At 37.9% G+C, this 25,079-nt stretch overlaps 8 protein-coding genes across 11 annotated transcripts in view; 4 read left to right on the top strand and 4 right to left on the bottom strand.

Moving 5' to 3' along the window:
- Window positions 1-1,918: 1,918 nt before the first annotated feature.
- Window positions 1,919-3,125, top strand: LOC135169026 (DNA replication complex GINS protein PSF1-like). The gene is made up of 4 exons (XM_064133691.1): window positions 1,919-2,092; window positions 2,294-2,358; window positions 2,478-2,787; window positions 2,871-3,125. The coding sequence occupies exons 1-4, from the start codon at window positions 2,024-2,026 to the stop codon at window positions 3,012-3,014; spliced, it is 588 nt and encodes a 195-aa protein (XP_063989761.1). The 5' UTR covers window positions 1,919-2,023; the 3' UTR covers window positions 3,015-3,125.
- On the bottom strand, window positions 3,114-9,118 carry LOC135169025 (agrin). 3 transcript variants are annotated; one of them, XM_064133689.1, is made up of 9 exons: window positions 8,796-9,118; window positions 5,755-5,871; window positions 5,320-5,626; window positions 5,099-5,242; window positions 4,803-4,973; window positions 4,563-4,739; window positions 4,334-4,456; window positions 3,996-4,172; window positions 3,114-3,870 (listed from the first exon to the last, which is right to left on the bottom strand). In XM_064133689.1, the coding sequence occupies exons 1-9, from the start codon at window positions 8,842-8,844 to the stop codon at window positions 3,639-3,641; spliced, it is 1,497 nt and encodes a 498-aa protein (XP_063989759.1). In that variant the 5' UTR covers window positions 8,845-9,118; the 3' UTR covers window positions 3,114-3,638. The 3 variants fall into 3 exon arrangements, with proteins under 3 accessions (XP_063989759.1, XP_063989758.1, XP_063989760.1); XM_064133688.1 differs by having other exon boundaries at window positions 5,320-5,629; window positions 8,796-9,116; XM_064133690.1 differs by having other exon boundaries at window positions 4,563-4,727; window positions 5,320-5,629; window positions 8,796-9,116.
- A 1,686-nt stretch (window positions 9,119-10,804) lies between these two features.
- Window positions 10,805-11,952, top strand: LOC135169295 (serine/threonine-protein kinase RIO3-like). The gene is made up of 4 exons (XM_064134156.1): window positions 10,805-11,131; window positions 11,198-11,379; window positions 11,453-11,553; window positions 11,614-11,952. The coding sequence occupies exons 1-4, from the start codon at window positions 11,037-11,039 to the stop codon at window positions 11,875-11,877; spliced, it is 642 nt and encodes a 213-aa protein (XP_063990226.1). The 5' UTR covers window positions 10,805-11,036; the 3' UTR covers window positions 11,878-11,952.
- On the bottom strand, window positions 11,944-14,501 carry LOC135169291 (nuclear pore complex protein DDB_G0274915-like). 2 transcript variants are annotated; one of them, XM_064134151.1, is made up of 5 exons: window positions 14,148-14,501; window positions 14,012-14,066; window positions 13,375-13,880; window positions 12,801-13,249; window positions 11,944-12,672 (listed from the first exon to the last, which is right to left on the bottom strand). In XM_064134151.1, the coding sequence occupies exons 1-5, from the start codon at window positions 14,224-14,226 to the stop codon at window positions 12,115-12,117; spliced, it is 1,647 nt and encodes a 548-aa protein (XP_063990221.1). In that variant the 5' UTR covers window positions 14,227-14,501; the 3' UTR covers window positions 11,944-12,114. The 2 variants fall into 2 exon arrangements, with proteins under 2 accessions (XP_063990221.1, XP_063990220.1); XM_064134150.1 differs by having other exon boundaries at window positions 11,944-12,675; window positions 14,148-14,500.
- Window positions 14,502-14,576: 75 nt separating this feature from the next.
- On the top strand, window positions 14,577-16,290 carry LOC135169293 (PIH1 domain-containing protein 1). The gene is made up of 5 exons (XM_064134154.1): window positions 14,577-14,771; window positions 15,064-15,337; window positions 15,420-15,832; window positions 15,906-16,049; window positions 16,150-16,290. Exons 1-5 carry the CDS (start codon window positions 14,712-14,714, stop codon window positions 16,183-16,185), a joined length of 927 nt encoding a protein of 308 aa, XP_063990224.1. The 5' UTR covers window positions 14,577-14,711; the 3' UTR covers window positions 16,186-16,290.
- Window positions 16,118-18,885, bottom strand: LOC135169292 (sphingosine-1-phosphate phosphatase 1-like). The gene is made up of 5 exons (XM_064134153.1): window positions 18,779-18,885; window positions 18,585-18,628; window positions 17,613-18,288; window positions 17,135-17,359; window positions 16,118-16,995 (listed from the first exon to the last, which is right to left on the bottom strand). Exons 3-5 carry the CDS (start codon window positions 18,203-18,205, stop codon window positions 16,578-16,580), a joined length of 1,236 nt encoding a protein of 411 aa, XP_063990223.1. The 5' UTR covers window positions 18,206-18,288; window positions 18,585-18,628; window positions 18,779-18,885; the 3' UTR covers window positions 16,118-16,577.
- A 262-nt stretch (window positions 18,886-19,147) lies between these two features.
- Window positions 19,148-22,043, top strand: LOC135169290 (E3 ubiquitin-protein ligase RAD18-like). Its single transcript, XM_064134149.1, has 3 exons — window positions 19,148-19,543; window positions 19,859-19,937; window positions 20,197-22,043. Exons 1-3 carry the CDS (start codon window positions 19,493-19,495, stop codon window positions 21,915-21,917), a joined length of 1,851 nt encoding a protein of 616 aa, XP_063990219.1. The 5' UTR covers window positions 19,148-19,492; the 3' UTR covers window positions 21,918-22,043.
- A 78-nt stretch (window positions 22,044-22,121) lies between these two features.
- LOC135169289 (uncharacterized) overlaps window positions 22,122-25,079 on the bottom strand; it is a 51,555-nt gene continuing 48,597 nt past the window's right edge. Inside the window, exons 11-13 of the mRNA XM_064134148.1 lie at window positions 24,654-24,811; window positions 24,043-24,192; window positions 22,122-23,843 (exon numbers count right to left, since the gene is read on the bottom strand). Of these exons, the coding sequence (XP_063990218.1) occupies window positions 23,730-23,843; window positions 24,043-24,192; window positions 24,654-24,811 (422 nt within the window). The 3' untranslated portion in view covers window positions 22,122-23,729. The remainder of the gene's footprint in view (window positions 23,844-24,042; window positions 24,193-24,653; window positions 24,812-25,079) is intronic.

Below are 25,079 nucleotides of genomic sequence, written 5' to 3'. Positions count from 1 at the left end.
TAATAATATTATTGTTTTTTTTCTGGTAAAACATAATTAATTGTTGAATTACAATTTATGTAGGGTATGCACACAAAAATTATTGTGAGAAAGATTTATGTTAATTGGATGTAATTACAGGATAAGAGTAAGTAACTCCCGTAAGGTGAGTTTCTTCAGGAATTGAAAGACAAGTATTTATGCTAATGTGCAAAATTCATCCGAGAAATCCATCGTTTTTAATTCTATATTTAATTTTTAAAATTGCTATTTGAATACACGTTAAGGGGTGAGATTTTGTCCTTGTAGAGGATAAATTATTATCCGTGAAATTTTAATTAGGGAAATTATCAGTAATCAACCCACTTTTCGGGAATTGATTTCACGGTTAATAATCGTAGGAAATGAGCGTTTAAATTCTTCTGAATTACATCTACTATTCAATTCTGGATATTTTTCAACATAAATATATATTGATGAATACAACAATAAAAAAATACGCAACACAAGTGATTATTTAGTTATTAACATCACAAGTCATTTTCGGCGTAAGTTATTTACGACAAAGTTCACTTGTCCAAATTATTCTGACGTAATTATTTGTGTAAAAAAATTGTTAGACATCTCGACAGCCTCCACTCTCACATCCCAATTTTTCCTACACCGGACCAATGTCAATGGACCAGACATTGGGGCCCACACACAGGTATTTCAAACAGAAGTTTCTCTTATAACCCCCGCAAAGGATACGAAATGATTCCTGTTGTATACAACAATCAGCCTGTTGACAATTGCAGTCACTAAATCAAAATGGCGGCACTGCTTTGTCGGCATTCGATCAAAATGGTGGTGGTCAATCTTTACTTGTGATGTCGGCCGACGTCATTGTTCATGACAACAATTTGAGTGGCTTCGATACAAGGGCCAGCACAATGCAAATGACAGGGGGAACACCATGAATGACATTTAGGGCTCCATTTTTTTTCCAAAAAGGTAGAGGATTTCCTCTTGGCTCTTTCACTTGTGGTCTTTCCCATAGTTAAGGGAACATTTTTTGGAGCATTAGGAGGCCGGACATTCTCATGATTCAAAATGAGAATGATAATTTATGGATTTAGGATGTGGCAATAGAGGATCAGGCAAAAATGACATTTTATTGGAACAGAGGAACTGGAATTTTTGAAATGTAGATGTGATAGGTCTTTATTTAATTATTTATCAAATTGCTTGGTACAATTTATTTATAAGTATTTTCTTTTATTTAAATTAAAGGAGGGTTCGTTCTAACAGACTTTCTCGTTGTTTTATTTTCACTTCATGTGTTTACACCTTTTACAGATAAAAAAAAATTTCTTTAAATAATATACGATTTGTTTTAATAAATTATTGTTCTCTTGAACGATTCAAACACATGTGCTTTTACATAAAGAGAAATTTCTGAGAAATATCCCCTCCCAGCTGGGGAAATTTTATTAGGGAAATAGTGAATTTTTCTTGTAAATTGTGTAAAAATTTTTGAAAAATTTCTTAATTCACTGAAGTCAAGCGCTGACATAACTCGGAATTTTCTACTTTTTTTACCATCTACAAGTATGATACCGACCATGTACTATGTATACGGATGGTAAATACTTTGATTCCCCTGGAGAAGGGGATGGGGGTCACACAACTGAAGGACACAAATTTCCAGTAGTTCGAGTTATCGACAAGGGTATTACCGACGGTCCTTCTACAGTCCTGTAATTCTTAATCCTGAAGGCTTCTCTTACGTCATTTTAGCCGAAATAACCCTTCACCTGACGTCTAAATTCGATTTTACCCCCAATTAATTTTCCCCGCGAAAAAGTTAAAGATCAATACGACTTCCTGGGGTTCGCTGGGGGTCTCCCCCTGCGCTGCTGAACCCACCTCCCTACCTTACCATCTGTGTCCCGTACCCATGAAATAACGGCCGCAAGACCTTGAAATTAGTTTCATAAACATAAGAGCATATATTTAGTGTGGTCTGAAACAAACTGAACTTCACCTCATTAATTTGATTACAATGTTTGGAAGGGAAGCATTGAAATTAATTAGCGAACTAGACCTTTCAGAGGAGATAAAACCCTTCAATGTAATTATACACATCTTTTATTTTAACCTCAAAATCAAATACCGATTGTAAATATCTCAAATTTATTTTTTTCCTTAATAATATCTACGTTTATTGGTTTTCAACAATTTACAATGGAAGAATCTTGCCAATTGAAATTCAACTATTAAAAAACAATTGAAAAATGACTATTGAATAATTTGTTTATGATCCCCTGAGCAGGAGGCGGTGTTTCGTCAAGTATTGAATGAAATGCAAATTCTATATGAAGCAAATTGGGAAGATGTGTAAGTAACATATAAATTATTGAAGAGTATATTAATTAATATTATCAATATAATCCAGTCTGAACGTGAGTAATATACAGTTGACAGTTTGTTTATTATTTTCTCTTGATACCTGGAAGAAATGCAACCCTAGCAGACAGCGCGACAACGTCTCGTTACACATCAGTCCAGCTGAGACATGCAGCATTGAACCGGAACAAGCGATGTCTCTTGGCATATGTTTACAATCGAATGCAGCGAATAAGAAAAATGCGATGGGAATTTGGCAGTATTTTACCTCCTGAAATTAACAGCAATTTGATGCCCCTGGAAAGTCAATGGTTCCAAGCTTATAGTAAATCTCTTGCTATGTACATGAAATCCATTGGAGATAATTATGGATTAAATTTAACAATGGGTATCATCCCTCCTAAAGCTCTCTACATCGAGGTAACCCTATGAACTCTTCTTGATTATCTGACTCTCTCTATTGTCTCTTCATTATCATATTTTTAAAAAATCTTTATTCATAGGTGAGGTGTTTGGTGGATTACGGTAAATTAGAATTAGAAGATGGCCAGATCATTACTCTATCAAAAAACACACATCATTTACTGCCGAGAGCTGAGTGTGAGTCCCTTGTGAGGCAAGGAATTCTAGAACACGTTAGTACTTAATTGCAAACATTTTTTATACAAACTTTATATTTTTATGTTACCAATTGTGAAATAGAAAAACGAAAGAAAATGACGAGGGGAATAAAAAAATTTTGGAGATAAGCAACATAATTGTTTTTTAATATGCACATACATTCGTAAGTAAAACTAATAAGGTCTTTACAATTTTTTGATAATAAATAATGACGAATTTGATTAGGAGAGTAATCAGTACGATAAAAGGAAAGGAGAGTACGAAATTTTTATCATAATCGTAGTGAGCATATGTAACTAGACATAAGAATGAGATGATAAAAAAATTATATGAATATTCATCACAACGTAAAGCCAAACGTGTTAGAAAAAGCAAATGTCTGCTTTCCTCTTCTTTTCAACTCGTTGAAAATGGACAAGACTTGTGTAATAATAATAATAATAATAAATAAAAATTGTTGTCCATTGTAGCGAATTAAAATAGTAAAAATCGATGATGATGTGTATCAATTGGAGAGAATTTTCGAAAAGTCTCTTTCTAATTTACTTTCCTGTCTTTTCCGCTAATGATAAGTATTTCATTGGACTTAATGTCAATGTAGTAATCAACAATAGATCCGAACGAATTTCACCAGTCTTCATTACATTAATTCAATATAAATAATTTTTGGGTTCTTCAGTAGGTTGGCCACAAACCCCATGATACTGTTTTGTAACACGATTTGTGCTGCGACAATTTTCGATTTCGAGGAAACATTCGTTACTATAAGTCATTCCATCAGTACCACACACAGGATCATAGTAGGTAGGACAAATTTTTTGACAGCCTCGAAAGAGAAAGCCTTGGACACATCGTTTCATTGGTACCACGTACACATGTTTCCTGCAATATACGTAATAAAATATTATTTTCCACAGTTTTGATGTGAAAATTTTAACTCGATTATCCGTCACTCCGGACCTTAAATTAAAAATTGTACAAGTATATGTGATATTCTCATCCCTTACCCACAATTATCCCTCTTCATCTCACACTCATTGCGATAAAGTTTATTATCTGAACCGCAAACAAATGCGCGCTCGCCACTGCATATTTGATTGCAAAGTGCTGTTGTCCGACAATGCTGAGCTGGAACTGAAACTACCCTCTGGCCACATGTATCTCGGCGTAGATGACACTGCGATCTAGGAGAGAGTGAGTGAGTGAGAGGTAAAAAACAATTATGATAACAGCCCTAGCAAAGACGACGAATCATTTTAAAGTATAATAAAAAAATATAAAATTTAAAATTACAAATTTATAATGGTCTGTCAAAGCGATGTCGAGATAATAAAACTATACTTACCGATAAACATTGCCATCGCTACCGCAAATGGGTTCCTCCACGGCATCACTGCAATCATCAGGACATTCTTCTACTTCTTTCAAGGGCGTACATTCGCCAACGTGAGCCAATTGTATGCCCTTCCTGAAATTAACAGAACATTTAATTTTCCCCCATACCATCATCCTATGTAGACCCCAGTTATAGTAATATTTTATTCAAATATGAGTAAAAATTAATTATACTGTACATGCAAATAGCAACATTCAAATGGCATTGGTTGGGATAAGTAGTAGCGTCACTTCCACACACTGGATCCACATCAGATCCGCATTTCTGCTGTTGTTTCGAACATTTCATTAACCGAGCTCGACACTTATCAAAATCAACAACAGCTATTTTTCTTCTCGATTGCCTGCAATCAGTACTTAATCCGTAAATATGGAAATAAATATAATTCTGTTATACATAATTGTGATTAATAACATACCCACAGTTGAGCATCTGCATTTCGCACTCATTCTTGTAAATACTTCCATCAGATCCGCACACTTGAACATGTTTTTCATTGCTACAATCGAGTGGACAAGTGGTAGGGACACTACCAGATGTTCTTTCTCTGGTCACGCAGAAGGACATGGGCACCTCGAACACGTGTTTGCTAATGAACAAAAGCAAAAATAATTTATTTTACAACGACTGCAGAGGCGAAACCCGAATTTTGAAAATTTCAAAAATTCCCGAATGAACGATAACTTCGACTAATGTCATAAATCAAGAACTTACCCACAATTTTTTGCTCGCATTTTGCAGGTATTAGCGTATAAAATACCATCACTACCACATGCTGGCTTTGCCCCTCGCCAACATGACTCTCGACAATGTCTCGTTGTCTGGCAATGTTTCTTATTCGTTCTGACTACCCCTTGTCTATAAAATTAATTACCATCAATATGGCCCACGATTTGACATTTACAATAAAATTAGTAAATATTTCATTCCATTACCTGCACGTAAGCAGTTTCATTTGGCACGTAGACTTGTAGACATTTCCATCGCTTCCACAAATCGGTCCATCTAGTGGAGCAAAATCACAGGACACTGGACAATTTTCTCGATGAGCTGATATATTGTTGCACGGTCCAAGATGTGAGAGCTCAATTCCCACCCTGCATATTTCCACCCTGAGCATACATTTATTGAGATAAGTGCGACCGTCAGTCCCGCACACCGGGTCCTGATCAGTTGGACAACGGTGCTCGCACTTGCTACCCGACGATCTCAAGCATGCTGTCTTATCAGTTGCCATTGTCACTACTGAATGCAATTTTCCACCAATTAATAAAAATAATCCTTACAATTATCAGTGTTAATTTAACTCTTAATTTACAATGATCGTTACCAGCTTTTTGTTTTTACAACTGACTATCTGATGCGCTCACCTTTTCCGCACATTTTCTTCCGCATTTCACACTGTGATGCATATATAATACCATCGCTACCGCACACCGGCTCACCACCAATTGGACATATCCGTGGACAAGCGCCTCCGACTAATTCTGCAAATTATATTCATAAATTATATTCATATAATCGCAAATACTGAATTTACTGCAGGTGCAGGCAGTTTGCAGCGTCCAATGGAACCCTTTTACCTGCATAAACATTTAAAACAGCCTCTTCCCCATCAATTATTGTCTTTTATTTATAAAAAACATCAGAATAACTCCAAAAAGCCCTTATAAATATAAAATATCATTTCAAAAGGACTTGTCGTCCTTGTTTCATCGGAAACAATCTTCCTCATTCGATTGTAAATATCCCATCGTCAATTAACACATAAATAAATAATAAAAATACTGAGTTCACCGCAGGTGCAAAGGACTCGGAGGAATTTCATTTCCAGCTGATTTGATTTACTCATGAAATATATTCAAGTACATTATACTGCATTATCGCCGGTTTCGGTCCAGTGCATCATAGGTCAACAACATTTATAAATTTACTAGCTTCGTTTCTTCTTTATTCCTAATGGATTACCACTCCAGGCAATGGATAAACAACTAACAGAGTACCTCGATTAACAGTTATCATTTGCCTGAAAATGCGGAAAAAGATGGGGTAGGGTGAGGAGGGGGGAGAGGGAATAGGGGGGAGATATTGATAAAAATATGGAGAAAATGAGGGAGAGTACGACTGCAAGAGCAGGAGCTTTTTCATTGAAAAAGCTGGTGGGAACTGCGACGGTTTCGAAAACAACACTTAAGTCAGACATTGGTAAGAAGAATTTACAAGTAAATGAAGAGAAAGGATACCACGTGTGCGATAATGGCTGTATTAGTGATGGCAGTGTATACCAAGTACATTCAGAGATCGAAAGAGCCTCGACCTTACCTCCATACCTACTTCGAGTGCTCGATAGGAAAAAGTGGAATATAATTTGTATATAGGCTATTCTGTGTATCCTCATATGGGTTTTTAGGTACACGACACTGTTAGCCTTTGGTTTCTCTTCCAAGGCCGCCTTTCAATAAGTCGTACGAGACTAATACGAATAGCTACCACCATCAGCATCACCCAGATTGCACTCTCTTTTCGTTTATGATGGGGGCATCAAAGGGTGGCTGCCATAGCGAGTGAATATTCATGGGCTTTCGAAGGAGGAAGAAAAGCTTATCGAGTTTTTTCGGGATTTTTAGGTACATTTGCTGAGTCGAAATGGGGGACTTAGGACAGTGTCGAGTTTTTGGGCAAAAGCTCCGGGTCGAGGGGGAAATAAAATTTTAGAATCTTTTGGAGAGTCTGGGATCTTCATTGAGGACTGGACAACAGTCAAAAGTGAGTTATTTCGGTTTATGGTGAGCTTTTAGGGGATAATGGAGACTGGTAGTTGAGGATGTTAAACATTCCTGTATTGGCTGTGGAATTTCTTCAGAACAGAGAGAAAATTAAAATGGGAAGAGGGAAAAATATAAGTTCTGTTAAAATATGATTGGAAGAACATAGAAGAAATGCTTTCTGGGTCAGCCGTAAACTGGAAGGCCATAATTTTATACGGATTTCCAACTCATTAAACTTACGTTCTTATTCTCATAAAGGTCATTGCAATGGGCTCAAAATATGACAATTATAGGGAATGAAAAAATAGGGCGGATGCCAGTATTAACTTCCCATTTACCAAAAAAAAGTCAACCAAAAAAAAATAATCGATTACATTTACCCAATATATTTGGTTTCGTATGGGCTGGACATGGAGATCATGGACTTATTGCTCAGAGCAACGTGCGCTCATTAAGAGCTGTTTTTTGAATAATTGTTTATGTGTATATATATACAGTGGAAGATTCAACATCGATCAGTTAATCATGGGAAGGTATGTATATACCCACTTCTCTCAACCACCGCAATCATAATTATGAATAAAGACGGTGTACGGGCCCATCGAGAAAGAAGAGGGAAAATGAGAAAAAAAATAAGACTCAACGATTTAAATTCATCACACAGCTGACTGGGTCTTCAGGTCACTGAAGTAAGTCAATTGCTCCGATTCTCCGAAGGCTCGGTCTGTTTTTGAACACCCATGATTTTCAACTTGGCGATTGGAGCAATGGATTTCATTGATTAAAAGAAACAAATTAAAATTATCAATCGCTTTTATTCGACAGCGAAGTGGTAAAATGAAATGAGCCGTTTTTGACTATTGATAATTTTTTGAGAAGTATCTGAACACTCCGGGACAATGGAAAAATTCCTTCTCTCGTTAATTTCTTTTCATCAATTTTATCAATAATTTGTACCGTCAAATTTCATCAATCGCTCCATAAAAACTCAGAGTAAAACCCTGGAGACGCACGTTCCAACGATTTATATCTCATGAGCTTAGACCCGGACTCGAAGCTCTTTTTAGAGCGAATAATCATCCTCTCATTGTTATTCATTTGCTCTTTTATTCATTCATTCGTTCTTCCTTTCTTTCTTTCACTCATTACATTCAATCTGTGATTATTCAGTCAATTTAAAATGCGTACTGAGTCTAAATCAATTTTCTAACGGAACAAAAATTGTAAATGTTGGAATATCGTAGCAGCAAGTTATTTAAATAATGAGCGGCATTATAATTATCGATAATTGATGGCAATAAAAAAATTGACGGATTATCACGTGATTTATGCGTCTGCACATGTAATTAGAAATAAATAATTTCGGAAGAACTACTGATTATTGTCAATATTTATACACGCCCTTTGGAGTGCATATATTCAGTGTCTGTGGAAAATGGCAGTCATGAATTTCAGAACAGTTAGCTCATGGTCATACATATATGTACTAATTTACATGATTTCTCCCAATGCATCCGACGAAATTAAATAAAAAATAGTAACTTATTCATAATAAAAATGCTCAAATTGCTAATTTAATTATCGATTAAAACTAAAAGTAGAATCAATAATAAAATTAATAAATAATAACTTAATAAACGAACCTTGAAAGCTGTACAGCAGGACAAATGTGGCGACGATGTGGCGACGCATTCTCGTTATCTTCAAAAAGAAATGTTTCGTACTCTTCTCGATGTTCAATGAATTTTTTAAAATATTTTTATCGGTGCAAAAAATCGGCTAATGGATAAAATAAGGAGCAATGGATTCGGTGTTTGCAATTCTCGCGGTGATGGGTGCGAAAGGTAAAATGTTGGGCAGAAAAATTTCTTATTATTCGCAGACGAAGAAGATCAATGGTAAAAATTAATTTAACCCTCTTCAAGCTCTATCGTCCTTCGAAGTTCACGAACGACTGAGGCTGTTAGAGGACCGTCGATTGGAGCTATAGCTCCCCTTCCTACTTTCACGCAGCACCGTGCTCTCATTTCCAAGCACTCTTACACCGGTGTTGACCGGGCCGAACAAGTTATGGACCATTTTCATTACCATTATTAATAACGACAATTCACCATTAATTTCAATACAGATTATGTCTTCTTTTCTCTTCTTCCCGACTGATCCATTTCGAGTTGTTTTATTTTTTCATTTTTTTCTCTTTCTCTCTCCTATTGACACGACCATTGATACTTCGTTCTTCTCACCCTTTCCATTTTTTAATGGTTTTTTTGTTTTTTTTTTTGCAACAACCGCTTGCCACCTATGCGCGAGGTGTGTTAAAACACCTATAGCTCTGGGTTTCTAGGTCAACTCAGCAATGCCCCTCGCATTTCAACTTTCAGCGGACAAAAATTGTCCCAGTCACAATGGTTTTTTAATCATTGTCATGTTCTAATAACTTTCAATTTTTCACCCGACTCTATTTTCATTCTACATCGTTGGATAAAAAATATTCTTATCAGTATTTCAACTCTTCAATTTTTATCAAATGAAAAGTGTCATTACGGATCGAACGAGTGATGGTATCAAAATATATAATTTATTTATTACATCATAAAAATAGGGCAAAGCCTTGAAAAAATATATGCCCTGAATTTTTTAAAAGGGAATATCGTTTCCCCTTCGTTTGTCCTGATTCCACTGATTCTTATAATTGACAACATGAACATATGCTATTGAGGTCTTGAAATGACACCAAAAACGCTTGTGAGATTTCACCCGCTATTGCTATATAGGTGCTACATCCTCAGGACAATTTTCCAACGAACCTATTTCGCCTTTCACTTATTTTTCTATTAATACGTTACCCTGAGGCACATCACCACTATCAACATACAGCAAATGGCAGTGCACGTGGATCATCAAAATCATGATAATTCCTCCGATATTATGTATCTGAAATTGTGATACGATAAGGATAATTCCACTGACAGCAATTCGTTAGAGTAGTTTAATTAAAAGTGTCGTTCAGAGCATCACAAGAGGTAAATAGGAGACTACTAATTATATTGACGTGTGTGAGGATATCCCCCAGCGCGTAAACGAGAGCACTATAAGTCTCCACTTCTCCAGTCGCATGTGACAGAAATGCTGGACGAGAATGACATAATTGGTGCTAGTTTGATGTACAGGTGCTTTAAAGGGAAAGTAAATAATTCATATGACGACACGCAATATCATCGATTCTCCATCAGTTACAAAGCTCTTCGTAATCGTTGTATTGACCTCCGGAATTTATTATTAATTTATCGAGTATTGTCTTTCTATCAATAAAGTCCTCAATATTTACACAGAGAGAAACAATTACCTCTTCTGAAAATATATTTATTTACTAAATTAAATAAGCAGACAAATTAACCTTCAGCCGAAGGCAAATTGACTAGTCGATTATTTAGGGCTCTAGAAAAATTAATAATTACCTCATTCAATGTTCATGAGCTGATCTTCCAGCTGATCTGCAATAGAGACAGATCCATCAATAAATCAGTCTAATTCCTCATTCAAATATATCCCTCCACTACTCAGCTCTGCCTGACTCCCTACCTTACCGTCTCGGTCTCGTACCCATGTGACTTTCCGACACTGGAAGTTGGGGTGCCATAAAACAAAGAAATCCAACTAGTTGCAGTATATATAAGGACACCATTGACCATCAGTATTTCATCAACAATTGCAATAATTTTATTTCCTTCCGCTGTTAGTCACATCCCTGATTTATTTACCATCGAAGTTCACGAGTGTTGTAACAATCAGTTCATAATTTAACAGTGCATCGAGATCATCACGTTCGTCACGTCATTTGACAAAATTAAGAAGATTATTGTCCATTTATTGTTGAAGACCAAATGGCCTCTGCCTGGGCGAAAATTCAACCGATCACGAAAACAATTAGTTTCGATGAAATAACTGCTGAAGAAATGGCTAAACGAATACCAGAGAAGTAAGGACAAGTGTCTCTATTATCATTAACATGTGTGTTTTGATATTTTCATTACTTTCATGGTAGGGAATTCGAGACGTATGAAAATAATGTTGACAAAACAGATACACTGGATCAATGCGGATGTTACGAACTGGACGAGACTGACAGTGATGCAGTCATAGCTCAGTTACTCCAGAATCAATTCAACAATGAGTACGACTTGATGTTGAAGAGAACGGAAGAAAAATTCAATGGCCATTCCAAAGGTATGTTTTTATTTACATTCTGTCAAAAGTCAAATACCTCATCTTAATTGGATTTTTCGATTGTTTCTGACAGTGGGCATATCGTATGTTAATTACCGTATATCCCCTACGATCGGTCCTGATGACAGAAAAGAAGTCGTCGATGATGAAAATGCCGACTTGGACAGATTTGTGGTATGAACAAATAATTTAATAATTACATAATGGAGTCACAGATACAGTTTATCATTTCAGAATGTCGAAAGGGAATATGCATCTATACCAAGATGTGGTTACAAAAAAAATTCAGAAGGATCAGAAATTGTCACGAAACATGACATGCTCATGTCATCAAGAATTAATGCTTGTCGAGTACTGGAATTTCCCCCGGGGATATCAACAGGAGATACTGGTGGATTTGATGTCAAGTTGAATAATAAGGTATTCAATTCACTACGAGCTCACAGCTATGCCCACTGTTCTCGACAAAAATCAAAACCAAAAACACATCATAAGTAATTTCACTACTCGAGACAAGCACGGCTTAATTACAATGTACTTTGAATAAAAATAAAAACAAATGTATTAATAATAGTTGCAATATTTTTACATATTTATTTAAATACCTTTAGAGTACTTATGACGTAGCCTTTCGTATCATATTTTATACAATTTATGTTCAGTGATTGTGAGATTGTGAATGTAATCAACTATTGAATTATTTATTTCTTCGTTTACTAGTGATGAATGGTATATCTACCTTAACTCAATGGTGGGAGCCCTCATTGATATCTCCCCCAAGGTAAATGATGCAGCAAGGAACATTTTCTTATCATTATCGGAGAGATCTTGTTCTGTACTGTAAATAGTCTCATCAATCACCTCATTATTTGCCGGCCTAGAAAATGGTGATTGTGTAAAAGTATCACTAGATAATTGAGATTTTGTAAGGAAAGGATTATTAGCCGTTGCGGTCGTTGAACTTGAAATAAATGGATTACTGGTCCTGTTGGAAAAATTTTCAGGAGGGTCAATGGGGTTTCCAAAACCTGCTGGGATACTAGCGTTGGAAGATTCAGGCTGAGAGGTCGCCAATGAACTGGCTGCTAAGATATGGCCAGCACCTCCGGGCGTCTTCATTTCCAATTTTCCCAATAAGCTGTTATCAGCCAAATTTGAGGCACCAGTACTATTATTAGTTCCAAATGGAACTGTATTGTTGGTATTGGTGAAAGGAGAGTGGTTTGATGGTGCCACGTTTGCAAAGCCATTAGTTCCTCCAGGGGACGCGCCAAACGGAGAACTCATGTTCATCTGCTGTGGATTCAATTTAAAAAACTGTATCATGATAATAAAATATTAATTAAAAGTCATACTACTCCCAAAATGGGGAATTGAAAATATAATAACTTATTTTTGTGTGCAACCCCAAAATTACTTACACCGAGGGCAGCGGGATTATTACTGAATGTTCCTGGAGCTCCAAATACCGGTGCAGCATTTGTCTTTCCAAATCCACTACCGCTTGCCCCGAATACTGGAGCAGTACCGAATGTCATGTTATTTTTCGGCTGTCCGAAAATACTGTTCGAAGAACTTCCAAAAATCGGTGCTCCCGTTTGTTGAGTAATGGTCTCCCCTCCGAACATATCTACCCCCTGACTTCCCCCGCCAAAAACTGAAGTTGATTGACTCGTGGCAAAAATACTGTTTTGCGGTTGATTTGCACTGAATAAATTTTGATTACTCGCTTGAGGTACAGCTCCCGATGTCGCAGCAACCGACGAAGTTGGACTAAATGTTCCCAGAGGTTGGGAGTTGCCGAACATGGAAGTCATGGGCTTCGTAGAACCTCCAAAAATGGAATTTGATGTTTGAGGTACGCCAAAAGCTACGATAAAACAGCCCATAATTTTTTCAATTGTTTAAAACAAATCAAATCCTAATCTTGATTAGAGAATATCGGTTACGAGGTAAAACAACGTGATTAAAAAAAATATTTCTCAAAATTTTTACCTCCAAATGCGGGCGCTGCTCCGAAAAATGATGTAGTATTGGTATTTGAATGACTGAAAATCGATGCCTGAGTAACTGGAGTGGCATTCACCTTTTCACTAAAAGATCCTGACGAAGGAGTGCCAAATGATTTAGGAGCAAAAAAGGAATTTCCAGTAATGGAGCTAGTACTCAATTGTGGAGTCGAAAGTACAAAATTAGATTTCGATGAGAAGCTGGAGTCTCCCTGAAATTTTTGTAATTTGTCTAACATATCGGCTGTTTCGTGAGTCGGATTCTTCAACGCTTCTCGTTTCCTTGTCATTGCTTGGCAAAGTTGTTGAAATTGAAGTTTTGTCTGCTCAACGTTGCCATTTTTCTGAGCTTGATAGATTTCCCATCGAACTTCTTCAGGGGATACGTCTTCCATACCAGGAATACAGCCTTGTTCCTTGAAGGGTCCAAAACACGATAGAAGCCATTGGCCGCTTCTTTCGGCTGCCAGTACTTCTTCAGCAACTGCCAGCCTTCATGGAAGAGAAGAATAAACTTTATATTTCCTTAAAATATCTAAAATATATTGTTAAAGGAAAAAAATACTATCAATGATGAAGAATGTTGCGAAACCTAAAAATGAGGTCGTGCAATAAATACTTACACATTACTTTTGTTATCCCCGTATGATTTATGGGCTGAACTCTGCCCATTTCCTCCTGGGAAATAACGCATTGAGAGATTAGATTGCTATAAATTTGATATAAAAAAATGTATTGGTAAATAACAAGTAAATTTACCAAATCCTCCGACATGTTCGAACCGGCAATACTGTCCAAATCGACAGTTACCCTGTTGAAAATACTTGCAGACTACCATTTTCGTTGGAAAACAAATGAACAAGGAATGATAATAACACTCGATAAGTGGTTATGTGCATTTGAACCCTTGAAAACCAGTTACTTCATACTTTGACATATAGATTTATCACTAATATGAAATACCATACGAATTATACCACGAAAAACCAAAAATTACTCATCATTTCAGGGTAAAACTAACGCGTATTCCATTTAATGACAAATCTCTGTGTTGTGAAATCATAAGACAATACGATTAGTTCAGACCTCGGGTGTCAGGTCACCCCAATGGAGCATTAGAAGAAGACCCCGATATTTGAGGAGATTCCTCTACATGCCCTAAGATGGACCCACTTGTCTGTGCCCATCTCCACATGTTCCCAGGTCCTCGTCGCATTCCAAACAATAACGCGGGCGTCGGGACATCCTGTCCACAATTGTGTCAATAAATAGAATAATTGTTGGTATATTCAATATTCCAAATTGACTTTTGTAGTGATCAGAATGCCGAACACTCTCCTCGACGTTGATGAGTCACTTATGAAAAACAACCTCCTGCTTCCTGTGAGAACGTCAATTCATTTCTATTTGCAAATTAGAGCCAGATATTTCCCAATATTTTCATCATTTGGCGATGAATGTCATGTTAATTTCCTGATGAATTTTAGTTAAAATGATATATGCAAATAGAAAATGTTGGAATAATGGCAGTGGATTTACTGACCTAATAATATTTTATGAATAATATCGAGCCATGATATATTATCATTATGATATTTTGATTAATAATATTATTAGGTGTCAAAGGTCATATTCAGAAGTACTCCCGCATCGTTATGGCCTTATCCTTTTTCAGGAATACAAGGAAGAGGGTGAGGAGTTTGATCGCCTTCTCAAGACCCTAGAGACTCCCCAGACACCCTCGGTAGTAGTCAGGCCTCACCCTGGCATATGCATCAAGACTAAAACGGACACTGGAGATAAAATATTTGTCAACGTCTGTCACACTAAGGAAATTCCACCTCCTGAGGACATTTCAGATGACAAACTCGATAAGCTCCTGGAGGAGGACACCCCCTCGTGGTGCATCCCAATGAGCATTGGGCATGAACATATGGAGTCTGACAAAAGTGAGATGCACTTCCCAATTAATTACCTTTCTCTTTTATTATTGAAGTTGTTGTTCAACCACCTAAATGGTAATATCTTCAGGTGGCTCCTCGTGTCCGACGTACGATGTCGCCATAAACACCAAATTTTTCGACACATGCCAAGAGAAAAAGCACTTCTTTGCCTTCGCAATTCTGACAATTCTCTCAGCGATCGGTGAAAAATATGACAAAGTCGTCGATTCTGAGAATTACGTAGTTCTTAAGAATCGAAAAGTTGTGGGGAAGCTACACGACCACAGGGTGGCGAAACGTCAGCCGAAGTACTCATCGCAAACCTCTGCATCGAGCCCCTTAATCCAAGAAATCCCCGAGGAGAAAACTTCCAAATCCAAGGATGAAAAATCGGGGGCTGTGAGGGTTGATGTTGTTAATAGTTCGCAGTACGTAATTTTCAAAAAGCCGAGGGAGGGGAAAACGGAAAAATTAATCGGATATTTCAAGCTCCCCCCTCAGGTAAATGCCATACTAAACATTACTTCAGAAGAAATAAATTCCAATTTTTTCAATGCGGTATTCTTAATTTTAGTGTTTCAAAGATGAAATTCGAGCAGACATTGGTGAAGATAGGATTGTAATCGAAGTAAGCTGTCATAATTACCTCGTCGATATTTTCGTTCCGTTCTCAATCGACCAGAGTTCCGTCACGGCTTCTCTGAATGCAGATCTCAATGTAAGAACGTTGGATTCTTCTAACGAACTATCATCCATTACCGGTCATTAAATGTTGTCAAACAAGAATTTTTCTTAATTGATTTATTCTGTCTTTCTAGATACTGCAATTGGATATGCCAGTGACATCGACATGAGCATGACATTGAGGTAATTCCTAACAATTAAAACTAATTAATTACTAGTGAGGTTATGCGTACTCTAATGACTAATTATTGAATGCCCTAGGCTTGAGTGGAGCGCATTAGCAGTAATTTTGTAATCGATTATTCGACATTTTTCGTAGAGTTCATTAATCAACAAAAAAATGAGAAAAAATTATTGTAACATAATCCGAGACTTATTTAGTTCTCATCATTTCCCTCGCACATCATCTAATTAACAATAACTTATGAACACCACGTAACAAAATATATTTTGCGTAACAAAAGATCCTTTATGTTTCTCGTCTAATTTCCTAAATTCATCTCCAATCTCTTACGATTACTGCGGAAGTACCTTGTCTCGCATCAGTTAGAGCTTTATCACTTCACATTTCTGTGAAAAACGCAGGTCTATCGATCCCCATAATTATGAAGACATTTGGCAGAAGATAAACAGTATTGAAACCAATCATGAAACAACTAATATATTTGCAGAACAGATCAACGAGTACTTTGTCCTTGTTCTCGTGAGAATTTTCACTGTTCATGAGGTCTTTAGCATTTACTCTGAGTATGGCACAGATCGTCGTGTAGCCTAGGAACTTGCTGAGAGCTTTAGTAGCGAGAACACAGCAAAAACCGAGGACTGTACGCAATATCGTACATCTCAGCATCGTCCATGTCGGCCACATTATGTTGTAAGGGGGTGCAATGAGTGGGGGCTGCATTGCTCCAGTCTTGAAGTTAATTAGAGCAGCTAGATAGATGCCAGTCGCCACTGATACTACCATCGCCGTGTCGCCCCTACAATTTTTATCCAATTACATTCACAAGGTCTCAGAGAGTACACCCTGACTGCAGTTCATTTTACCCTCTGATCTACATAAATCGTCTTCTCGATTTCGAATTAAAAATAATTTCCAATTAAATGATCAGCGTTTACCTCGTCGGTGTCCACCTATCGCTAACAGGATAATAAATAATAGCAGCAGCACCAATGGCAAATAGTAAGAATAAAGCTGCCTCATTAGTAACTAAATAGCGATCTGTAAAATCAACAATTGGCACTAGTGGAATCATCATCGCCCCGGCCAGTCCAAGACCAGCTAGTATATCCAGAACGGTGTGCATCCCCAAGTACAACCTGCTCAGGCAGATCAGTGAACACCTGAAACGATAAAATGCAAAGATGATAATCTGTCTTCGATTGGAACATAAATTTAGATTGATAACAAAGCAATGACGTGACAGTTAATGAAAACAAACCATTGATTATAGTGAGATGTTTTTCCTGCAAGAAAACGCTTTTCTGTGTCTTTTTAAGTACCTCATAGTTATCAAATTAAAGAAACCATTAAGCTCCCAAATTAATTCAGTTAAACCTGATGACAAATAAATGATTTACGTTCAAAAATACCCACCACAAAACTGCCATGACGATTGCAGAACAAACAGAATAAACGTATCGGTTCAGAGTAAACAGAATAATTCCAAAAGGAATGGCGACACCGACCATAGCGTGAGTGGAGGGCATTCCGTACTCTTGTGACCACTTGCTCTGGAGTCTGACAGCCGGAGGGCAGGCAGGACGTGGCCAGCACATGATGTCCTTCAGAGCTTGTCCAACGGACATAATGATCGACCAGACTAAGATTATTCTCCTCCCCACGGCCCCATCGATGTTCCAGAACCAGAAGGGAATAAACATGCAGTAGAAGGTCTCGTCTCCCAATTCAGTCCCAAAGAGGAATAAATAGTACCAGAAGTAATTATTCACTGGCAGTCCTCTTTCCATCGATGATTTCTCAGTTGGTTCGGGAGATTCGTCATTCGTGTGGACAATTCCTTTACCATTTTCATGGACTAATCCGTTCTTATCGATTATCCTCGATGGATCGTCAGGTTGCGAGGTGACGGGGGAGGGGTTTTCGTAGCTAATGTCCACGCCGAAGAACTGCTGGATTCTCGCCACCAGGTGAGGATCCTTCAGGTCTTCTATCATTTCTCTCCACATTTTCTAATCTCTAATTTTTTCTTTTTGTTGGCGTTTCAAGTCCTGGCGGTGCCAGTCACGAGCATCGTTGAGGGAACAGAATCCTGGGGAGAATTGATCGATTAGACAGGAACAAAAATATGATCGCCAGTATATGTTAAATAGTCCTGTATTTTTCTGAAAGATAATAGTTAGATGCAAAATACTTTTTCAACGAGGAAAAGACAATTATAGTGGTGACAGGCGACTACCTCGTGGGTATTTCCAGAAGGAGCTTTAAGAAAAACATTCCGGAAAAAAGTGGTTTTGAATCATTAAAAACGAGAGGGGAATTTATCGTGATTATCCCGGCAAAATCAATAACCAAGAGACTATTATTTTGTATCTCGTTGATCCTTACCTCATGGCTGGCTCCTCACTCTCCTCAGAATTTACCCGCGTCCCCTGGAAAACAACACCTGTCAAAAACTGCGCATTTGACTACTCCAATTCCCGACGAAATCCGTCAATCCCACCGAATCTCGATGTGGGATTCGAGCTCATCTGGCGAATTGACGGTTGCGACGAATGAAAAATTGTCACGAGTGTACGTACAACTGTAATCGCGTACCTCAGGCCACTCAGAACGATTTGCACTTTGTCTCGAGTCCATGCTCGATAAATGTTGCCTCTTCACTCGCTGTTTTTGTTCGTATATAGGTAGCCGACCGGTGATTGATTTTCACATATTGGACTGATTCTATCGCTTGTACTCGATTCGTACCCGTTCGTACTAAGTTTAGAACGTTTCGTTGGTTTATCAATTATTCAAAAATAAATAATTAAAAATTCAAAACGAGGTTGACCGACAGATTTGGACGAATTTATATTTTTCTATACATTTGGGCGACATCTGTGTGCCACAGACGGACCCAGACGACAACGGAGTCGGTCCACACACTAGCATAGGAACTAGTATTTTTCGTCCCCCTGGGCTGGAATGTTTCTATGTTAGCCTTATTGTTAACAAACGATAATTACAATTTTTCCTCTGCTAACGTAAGGAGCAGTTTATCAAGTACTTTCGCGCGTAAAGTGGTGGACGAGCGTAAAAATGGTCCGAATCAGTTGACAAACAGCAGATTTTTATATTTCTAAATTATATTAGTGGTGGAAATCCGTGGAATTTTCATACTACATTACTTGTGACAGTTTTGCGTCAATAATTGAACCTCATAGACAATCATTTAACACTATTGGACCTGCAGCTGATTTCTAACCTGTACGCTGGTGAAAGGGGATTTCTTTTTTGTTGAAAATAAACTAAAAATGACGAAATTCTCGGACATAACTTGGCCAGCTGAATACTCTGAATTGAAGGTAAGTCCAAAATAATTCATAAACAGATCAGAATCGAATCACGAGGGTCAAATCATCGTCAGTTCCCTTTGTTCTGATTGTCTGGATTTTTTATGTTTTTTTCTCATGTTTCTAACCTCCATGTTTCTAACCTCATTTTGCTCGGATAAATGTCGATTTTCGGGCCTAATAATATATTATAGTTTATGTCATACGCCAATAAAATTGCATTTGCCTCATGTGATTATAATCCCCATTCCTCAGATCATACTTTTATCACCTGATGACATAACCTATTATTTTAATTTTCTGACTGAAAGTATTTTTAAACTTAAGAGAATCGAGGAACTCCTCGTCTGTGGAATATGCTACGACTACATGGAGACATCGGTGATGACACCCTGTTCACACAACTGTGAGTACTTCCATTGTTATCAAGAAAATCATTCACTCAGGGAACCTGTCAATGATTCATTCAATTATATTCTTTATCTATTAGAAAGTGAATCCATTTGTAAAGAGATAAGTCTCGATAATTCAAGTCCTACATAGGAAATATTACTCTAAAATCCGAAAAAAATATTAGGAAGAGGATTTGAAAACTCTCATAAAAAATCACGTTAAACCAATTAAATTTTTGATTTGTTCCTTATTTTTTTATCCTGGCTGTCCAGATTGTTCCCTCTGCATCAGGAAATACCTGCACTATAAGAACCAGTGTCCAGCGTGTTTCCAGGACACCTTCGAGAAGGATCTCCACACAAATCGAATCATCGACGAGATAATCCTGTACTTTTCCACGATCCGCGACAAATTGGTGACTTGTATTACCGGTACAAAATGCCAGCCACCATCCGAGGAGTCTGTCCTATCACCTCCAGTACGTCCAGCGCGTTCGAGTCAGCTAAAATCCCCGGAGGTACGTTCAAAGCCGGCGCTACCCTCCGACGATATCTCGAGTTCAGTGACGTCTACAACAAAATCTTTCTCGAGTCCCAGCACGAGTGGTACCTCGAGTCTGTCGACTTTCTTCACTCCAAAGTCTCGAAAGCAAGGTCGATCGATTCCCCAGGTTCCCTGCCCGGTTTGCAGGGTAGAAATATCCGAGACACACATAAACAAGCACCTCGACGACTGCCTGAAGCGCGACTCCGAACCAGAACGTCCCCCAAGACTGGAATTAAAACGCAAACCCCTGCCGAAGCTCGTTGTCTGCCTGATGAAGGACACAGAGTTGAAGAAGAAGATGAAGCTGCTGAATCTGTCGATCCGGGGTGACAGGAAAACCCTGGAGAACAGATACCAGCGTTACTGCACCCTCTACAACGCTGAGTGTGACAAATTATCACCCAGGAGTGTCGAGGAGGTGCTGAAGCAGTGCGAAGAGGAAGAGGAGCTGGAGAGAATGACACATGAGGCGAAAATCAATGTCTCCAGACTGCACATCACCAGGAACAGCAATCAAAACGTGATCGAAGCAATGCAGAAGCACTACCTGGAGGCAAACAAGCACAAGTACGAGGACCTCATAGCTCAGATCAAGAGGAGAAAGACACCCAAACCACCGGTACGTCGATCTCTCATAAATGATGATCAGAGAGTCAATGGGGACGAGGGAACGAGAGATGAGGATCTCACCTCCGGACGAATGCTCCAGGATTCATTCCAGGATCAGGATTCCGATGATTCTTGCCTGCTTCAGACGTACATCAGTGACCATCCCATGAATTTTCTGTGTCTTGGGATGGGTGAGGACAGCTCCAGTCCGAAAAAGAAGAAGAAGAGGGATGAGGCACTGGTGCCTGATAACTCAATGAGGAATGGAGTGGATTCACCTGGAGAGCAGGCTGCCAGCATTTACGAGGTGACGACTGATGCGGAGACCGACGACGATGAGAGGGACTGTATGGATATATCGGTGATGACAGCATGTCCAGGTAATTCAGTGACGGTAATGGAGCCCAGTCTGAAGGAGGAAATGATGCTGATTGAGGAGAGAAAGTCCAAGGGTAGAATTTTAGCTGATTCAATTGCTAAGGATTTCTGCGACGACGACAGCAACGAGGACGAGGAAAAAGTCGAGGGCAAGGTCACGGGGTCGGGGAGGGGTGATAAAGAGAACGACGAGGGGGAGAGTATCGTTGCACGTCGACCAGTCAGGAAACGCAATCATCCATCGAGATTCAGAGATGAGGGGGAGAAGGGACAGAGCGGTAGATTGACTCCTATTGATGCACTCAGGGAGGAAATTAATGGGAATAAAGTGGTGGTGGAGAAGGGAAACGATGGAACTCTGAAGAGACGACGCAGGCGTAAGGCCACCGAGGGGAGTGAGGAACCACCCCGGCGACCTGTGCGAAAACGAGAGGCTGTCAATGTCTTGCAGGGCAATTGATGATTTTTTTTCTGTCTTTTTGGAACGACGAAAGTCGCCCGTTTTTCATGGAGCATTTATTGTTATTTAGGGAGAATTGTGTGCAAAGATTGAACGATTAAATATATTTGTATTGTTTTGAAATAATGCTCTTTTCATTGAAAACCCCTGGGAGCGCGGGGACTGAAATACCTATTCCTCGAATAATAAATTTTTAGCGACAAATTGTGAATTCAACATCATTTATTTTTTGATATTCCTCACTCGACAGCTCTATCAGTCAACTAAAAACTACCTATCACATTTATTAAACTCAATTCATCGCCAATTATTAATTCCTCTCCATCAATAGTCTAATTTGAATCCTAATAACACTCGAAAAATCATCTGTCTTCGTCGATGAACATTATTTATCGTTAATAAGTACATGGAATCGCTTTGAGGCAGAATATTTATTATTTACGATCCACGCAATGAATTCCCCCTCGCTATTACACCTATCGATTAAATTTTTTACAGGCATCTTTGAAATAAAAATACAGAGCCTCTAACAGTCAATTATCTGAACACTTCTTCTATTTACATATCTTCAATTGAATAGAATCTGAATAAACACGAGCTCAGAATATCTCTCACAATGTTTATTTTTATTTTCACCTTCAACGTTGAACTTGTTGATTGAAACTCGTTAGAATATCGTAATGACTTGTGATTATTCTCACAGCTATTATTTTTTAAATTTAAAAGCACATATGCCATTGATTTATTTCGACAGATTACGAAGGAACCAAAGTAAGTTTCCATATGTTATAATAAAAGTATCAATAAAAGAACCCAATACTTTTGATCGAAAATTGACATTAAATTTCTACTGGAACTTTATAAAAATTTCCCAAGACTATTCAATTGTTACAATAAATTCAACAGATTCTTATTATTAAATTCAATTATTTGGAAATTTTTCTCTACAAATTTCGTAAACATCGCCTTTTTATCGGCACAAACTCATTACAAAAATTGAATCGATATCTATTGACAGCTTTGCATTTATCCTTCGGTAGAATTTTGTTCACTTCAGTGGAATACAACTTCTAATAGACAAAACGTACATCGAACTTTAAAATCTTTTGATACTGTATGCTCATTTAAATCATTCTCTCAAGCTCCATTGATCCCATCAATCCATTTACCGATTGACATTCTCAAAATCCCTCTTTAGAAAAAAATTAACAAAAAAGTTGACTGTAATACTCTACGGTGATATTCTCAGTAATCTAGTTTGATTGACTCTTTGATTAGCACTTCCTCATAAAATCCCTGGCATTATTGCACGACATTTAAAAATCCCTCACCAATTAAAAAATATTGGATTCTCTATACAATTCAACGGTGGCATAAATAATCTCTCCAGTATCAATTTACATAAGGTCTTTCCTCGTCACTTAAAATAACATTGGAATAAACCTGACAGCATTACATTGATAGATCCTCTTAAACAATCTAACTTATCCTCAATTACTCACCAAATAAATACATATTTTTTTGATTCAACATGATATTCACGACAAGGGACTACATAATAATGACTTCCTCGGATTGAATTAAAATTTACACCGTTGATTCAACGGAATTAATATTTCATCGGTATTATTCATTAAACAGTATATTCACGATAATTTGCTGTAGCAAGTACTTCGTTATCATCTCACTACAGTCAGGCACACCATTGTAAATTTAAATCTACAATGTCCAGTCCTCGACAAAATCCTCAGTAAATTTAAAATTCTATCAATCGGTGCAGCTATTTAAGCTTGTTTATAGTCACCCTCATTATCACGTACCATCGCGTTTTTTTCTAGCAACAGTGATGCCGATGGAGCCACGTATCTTCCTCAGGAGATCAATTATCTCAGCCGTTGGCATTTCCTCGACGCTCTCGTCATTCACCTGCAATTAAAACATATAATGAACGATTAATCGATTGAGTTGGGGTGAAATGCCAATAAAAAATTAATCTAATAACTTTTAACAATCCTCGATTATCGAAATATACAGTCACTCCATTTTGCCCCTCTTCCCTGTGACACTGATTAAAAGCTCATGTACAAGGGATTAATGTAATCCTTGAGCATTAAAGAGGGCTTACCATAATTAATACATCTCCCTGCTTCAGTCTACCATCCTTAGCGGCTACACTGTCTGGATGTACCATCGATATGGCTGTACCATTAACATCCGCCTGTAAACTGAAGCCCAGTCGGCTGTTCCATCCCCTTGTCAATTCCACCATGAATACCTGGAATTGATAAACATCAGATTGAGATTTCTATTCATTAAATTAATTAGCATAATCGTGATGTGGTTTGAGGAGGGGGAAGGTTTGTTAATTTAATTGATTGGGAGACGAGTGCACATCATTCGTGATTGGATGGAGTCTCAAGGGTGGGAATGGAAAGATAACATGACAGTCGATTATCGCGAGAGAGCGATGATAGCTCAAGGGACTTTTTTCTGGAATCATTCAGGATTATAATTTTTTTTTTCTGAATTAATTTATTCTTTTAGAGAAGTAGATTCAAGGGTAGTCGACATCAAACAAGGTAAACAGGTTCTTGTAAGCCAGATGGACAATGAAATTTTGTTTAGAGAGAGTTTTTAAAATTGGGACGTCGAGAGATCGGGGATCATTTTTTTTCCATAAATTTTCTGGGAGAAGGAGAATTTGTATTTATCCAGAGATCAACTGTAATAACTTACATCATATCCCTCCCTCTGTAGGCTCTCCTCCCTCATTTTCTCCCTCTCAGTGGACTCAGCCATATCTCCCTCGTCCTCGTCGTGCGGTGCAAACATCACTCCCTTCCACTTCAACAGGCCCTTACTACCACCTGGATCCTCACCGCTCAACACTTTTCCTGCAATAAAAAGGGAGATGTGAATTGTTGACGTTTCACTGCTCGAGATAATTCGCCATGTTACAAATACTACATCCGCTCTTGATAAGAACATTATTATCAGTGTAATGCTAATGACGTATTTCTCGGTATTTGGGTCACGTTCAGTGCCACGAGAGCTTTAATTGTTTTCGAAATTATTTGTGATTTAGAGGATAACTGGATATTTTCAAGAGCTTGAGAATTATGAGGGAAAGTAGATGAAATCATTTGGATAAAATCCGAATAT

This window comes from Diachasmimorpha longicaudata, chromosome 14, assembly GCF_034640455.1.
Source record: "Diachasmimorpha longicaudata isolate KC_UGA_2023 chromosome 14, iyDiaLong2, whole genome shotgun sequence".
NCBI classification, from domain to species: Eukaryota; Metazoa; Arthropoda; class Insecta; order Hymenoptera; family Braconidae; genus Diachasmimorpha; species Diachasmimorpha longicaudata.
This window is presented reverse-complemented; position numbering and strand designations above follow the sequence as displayed.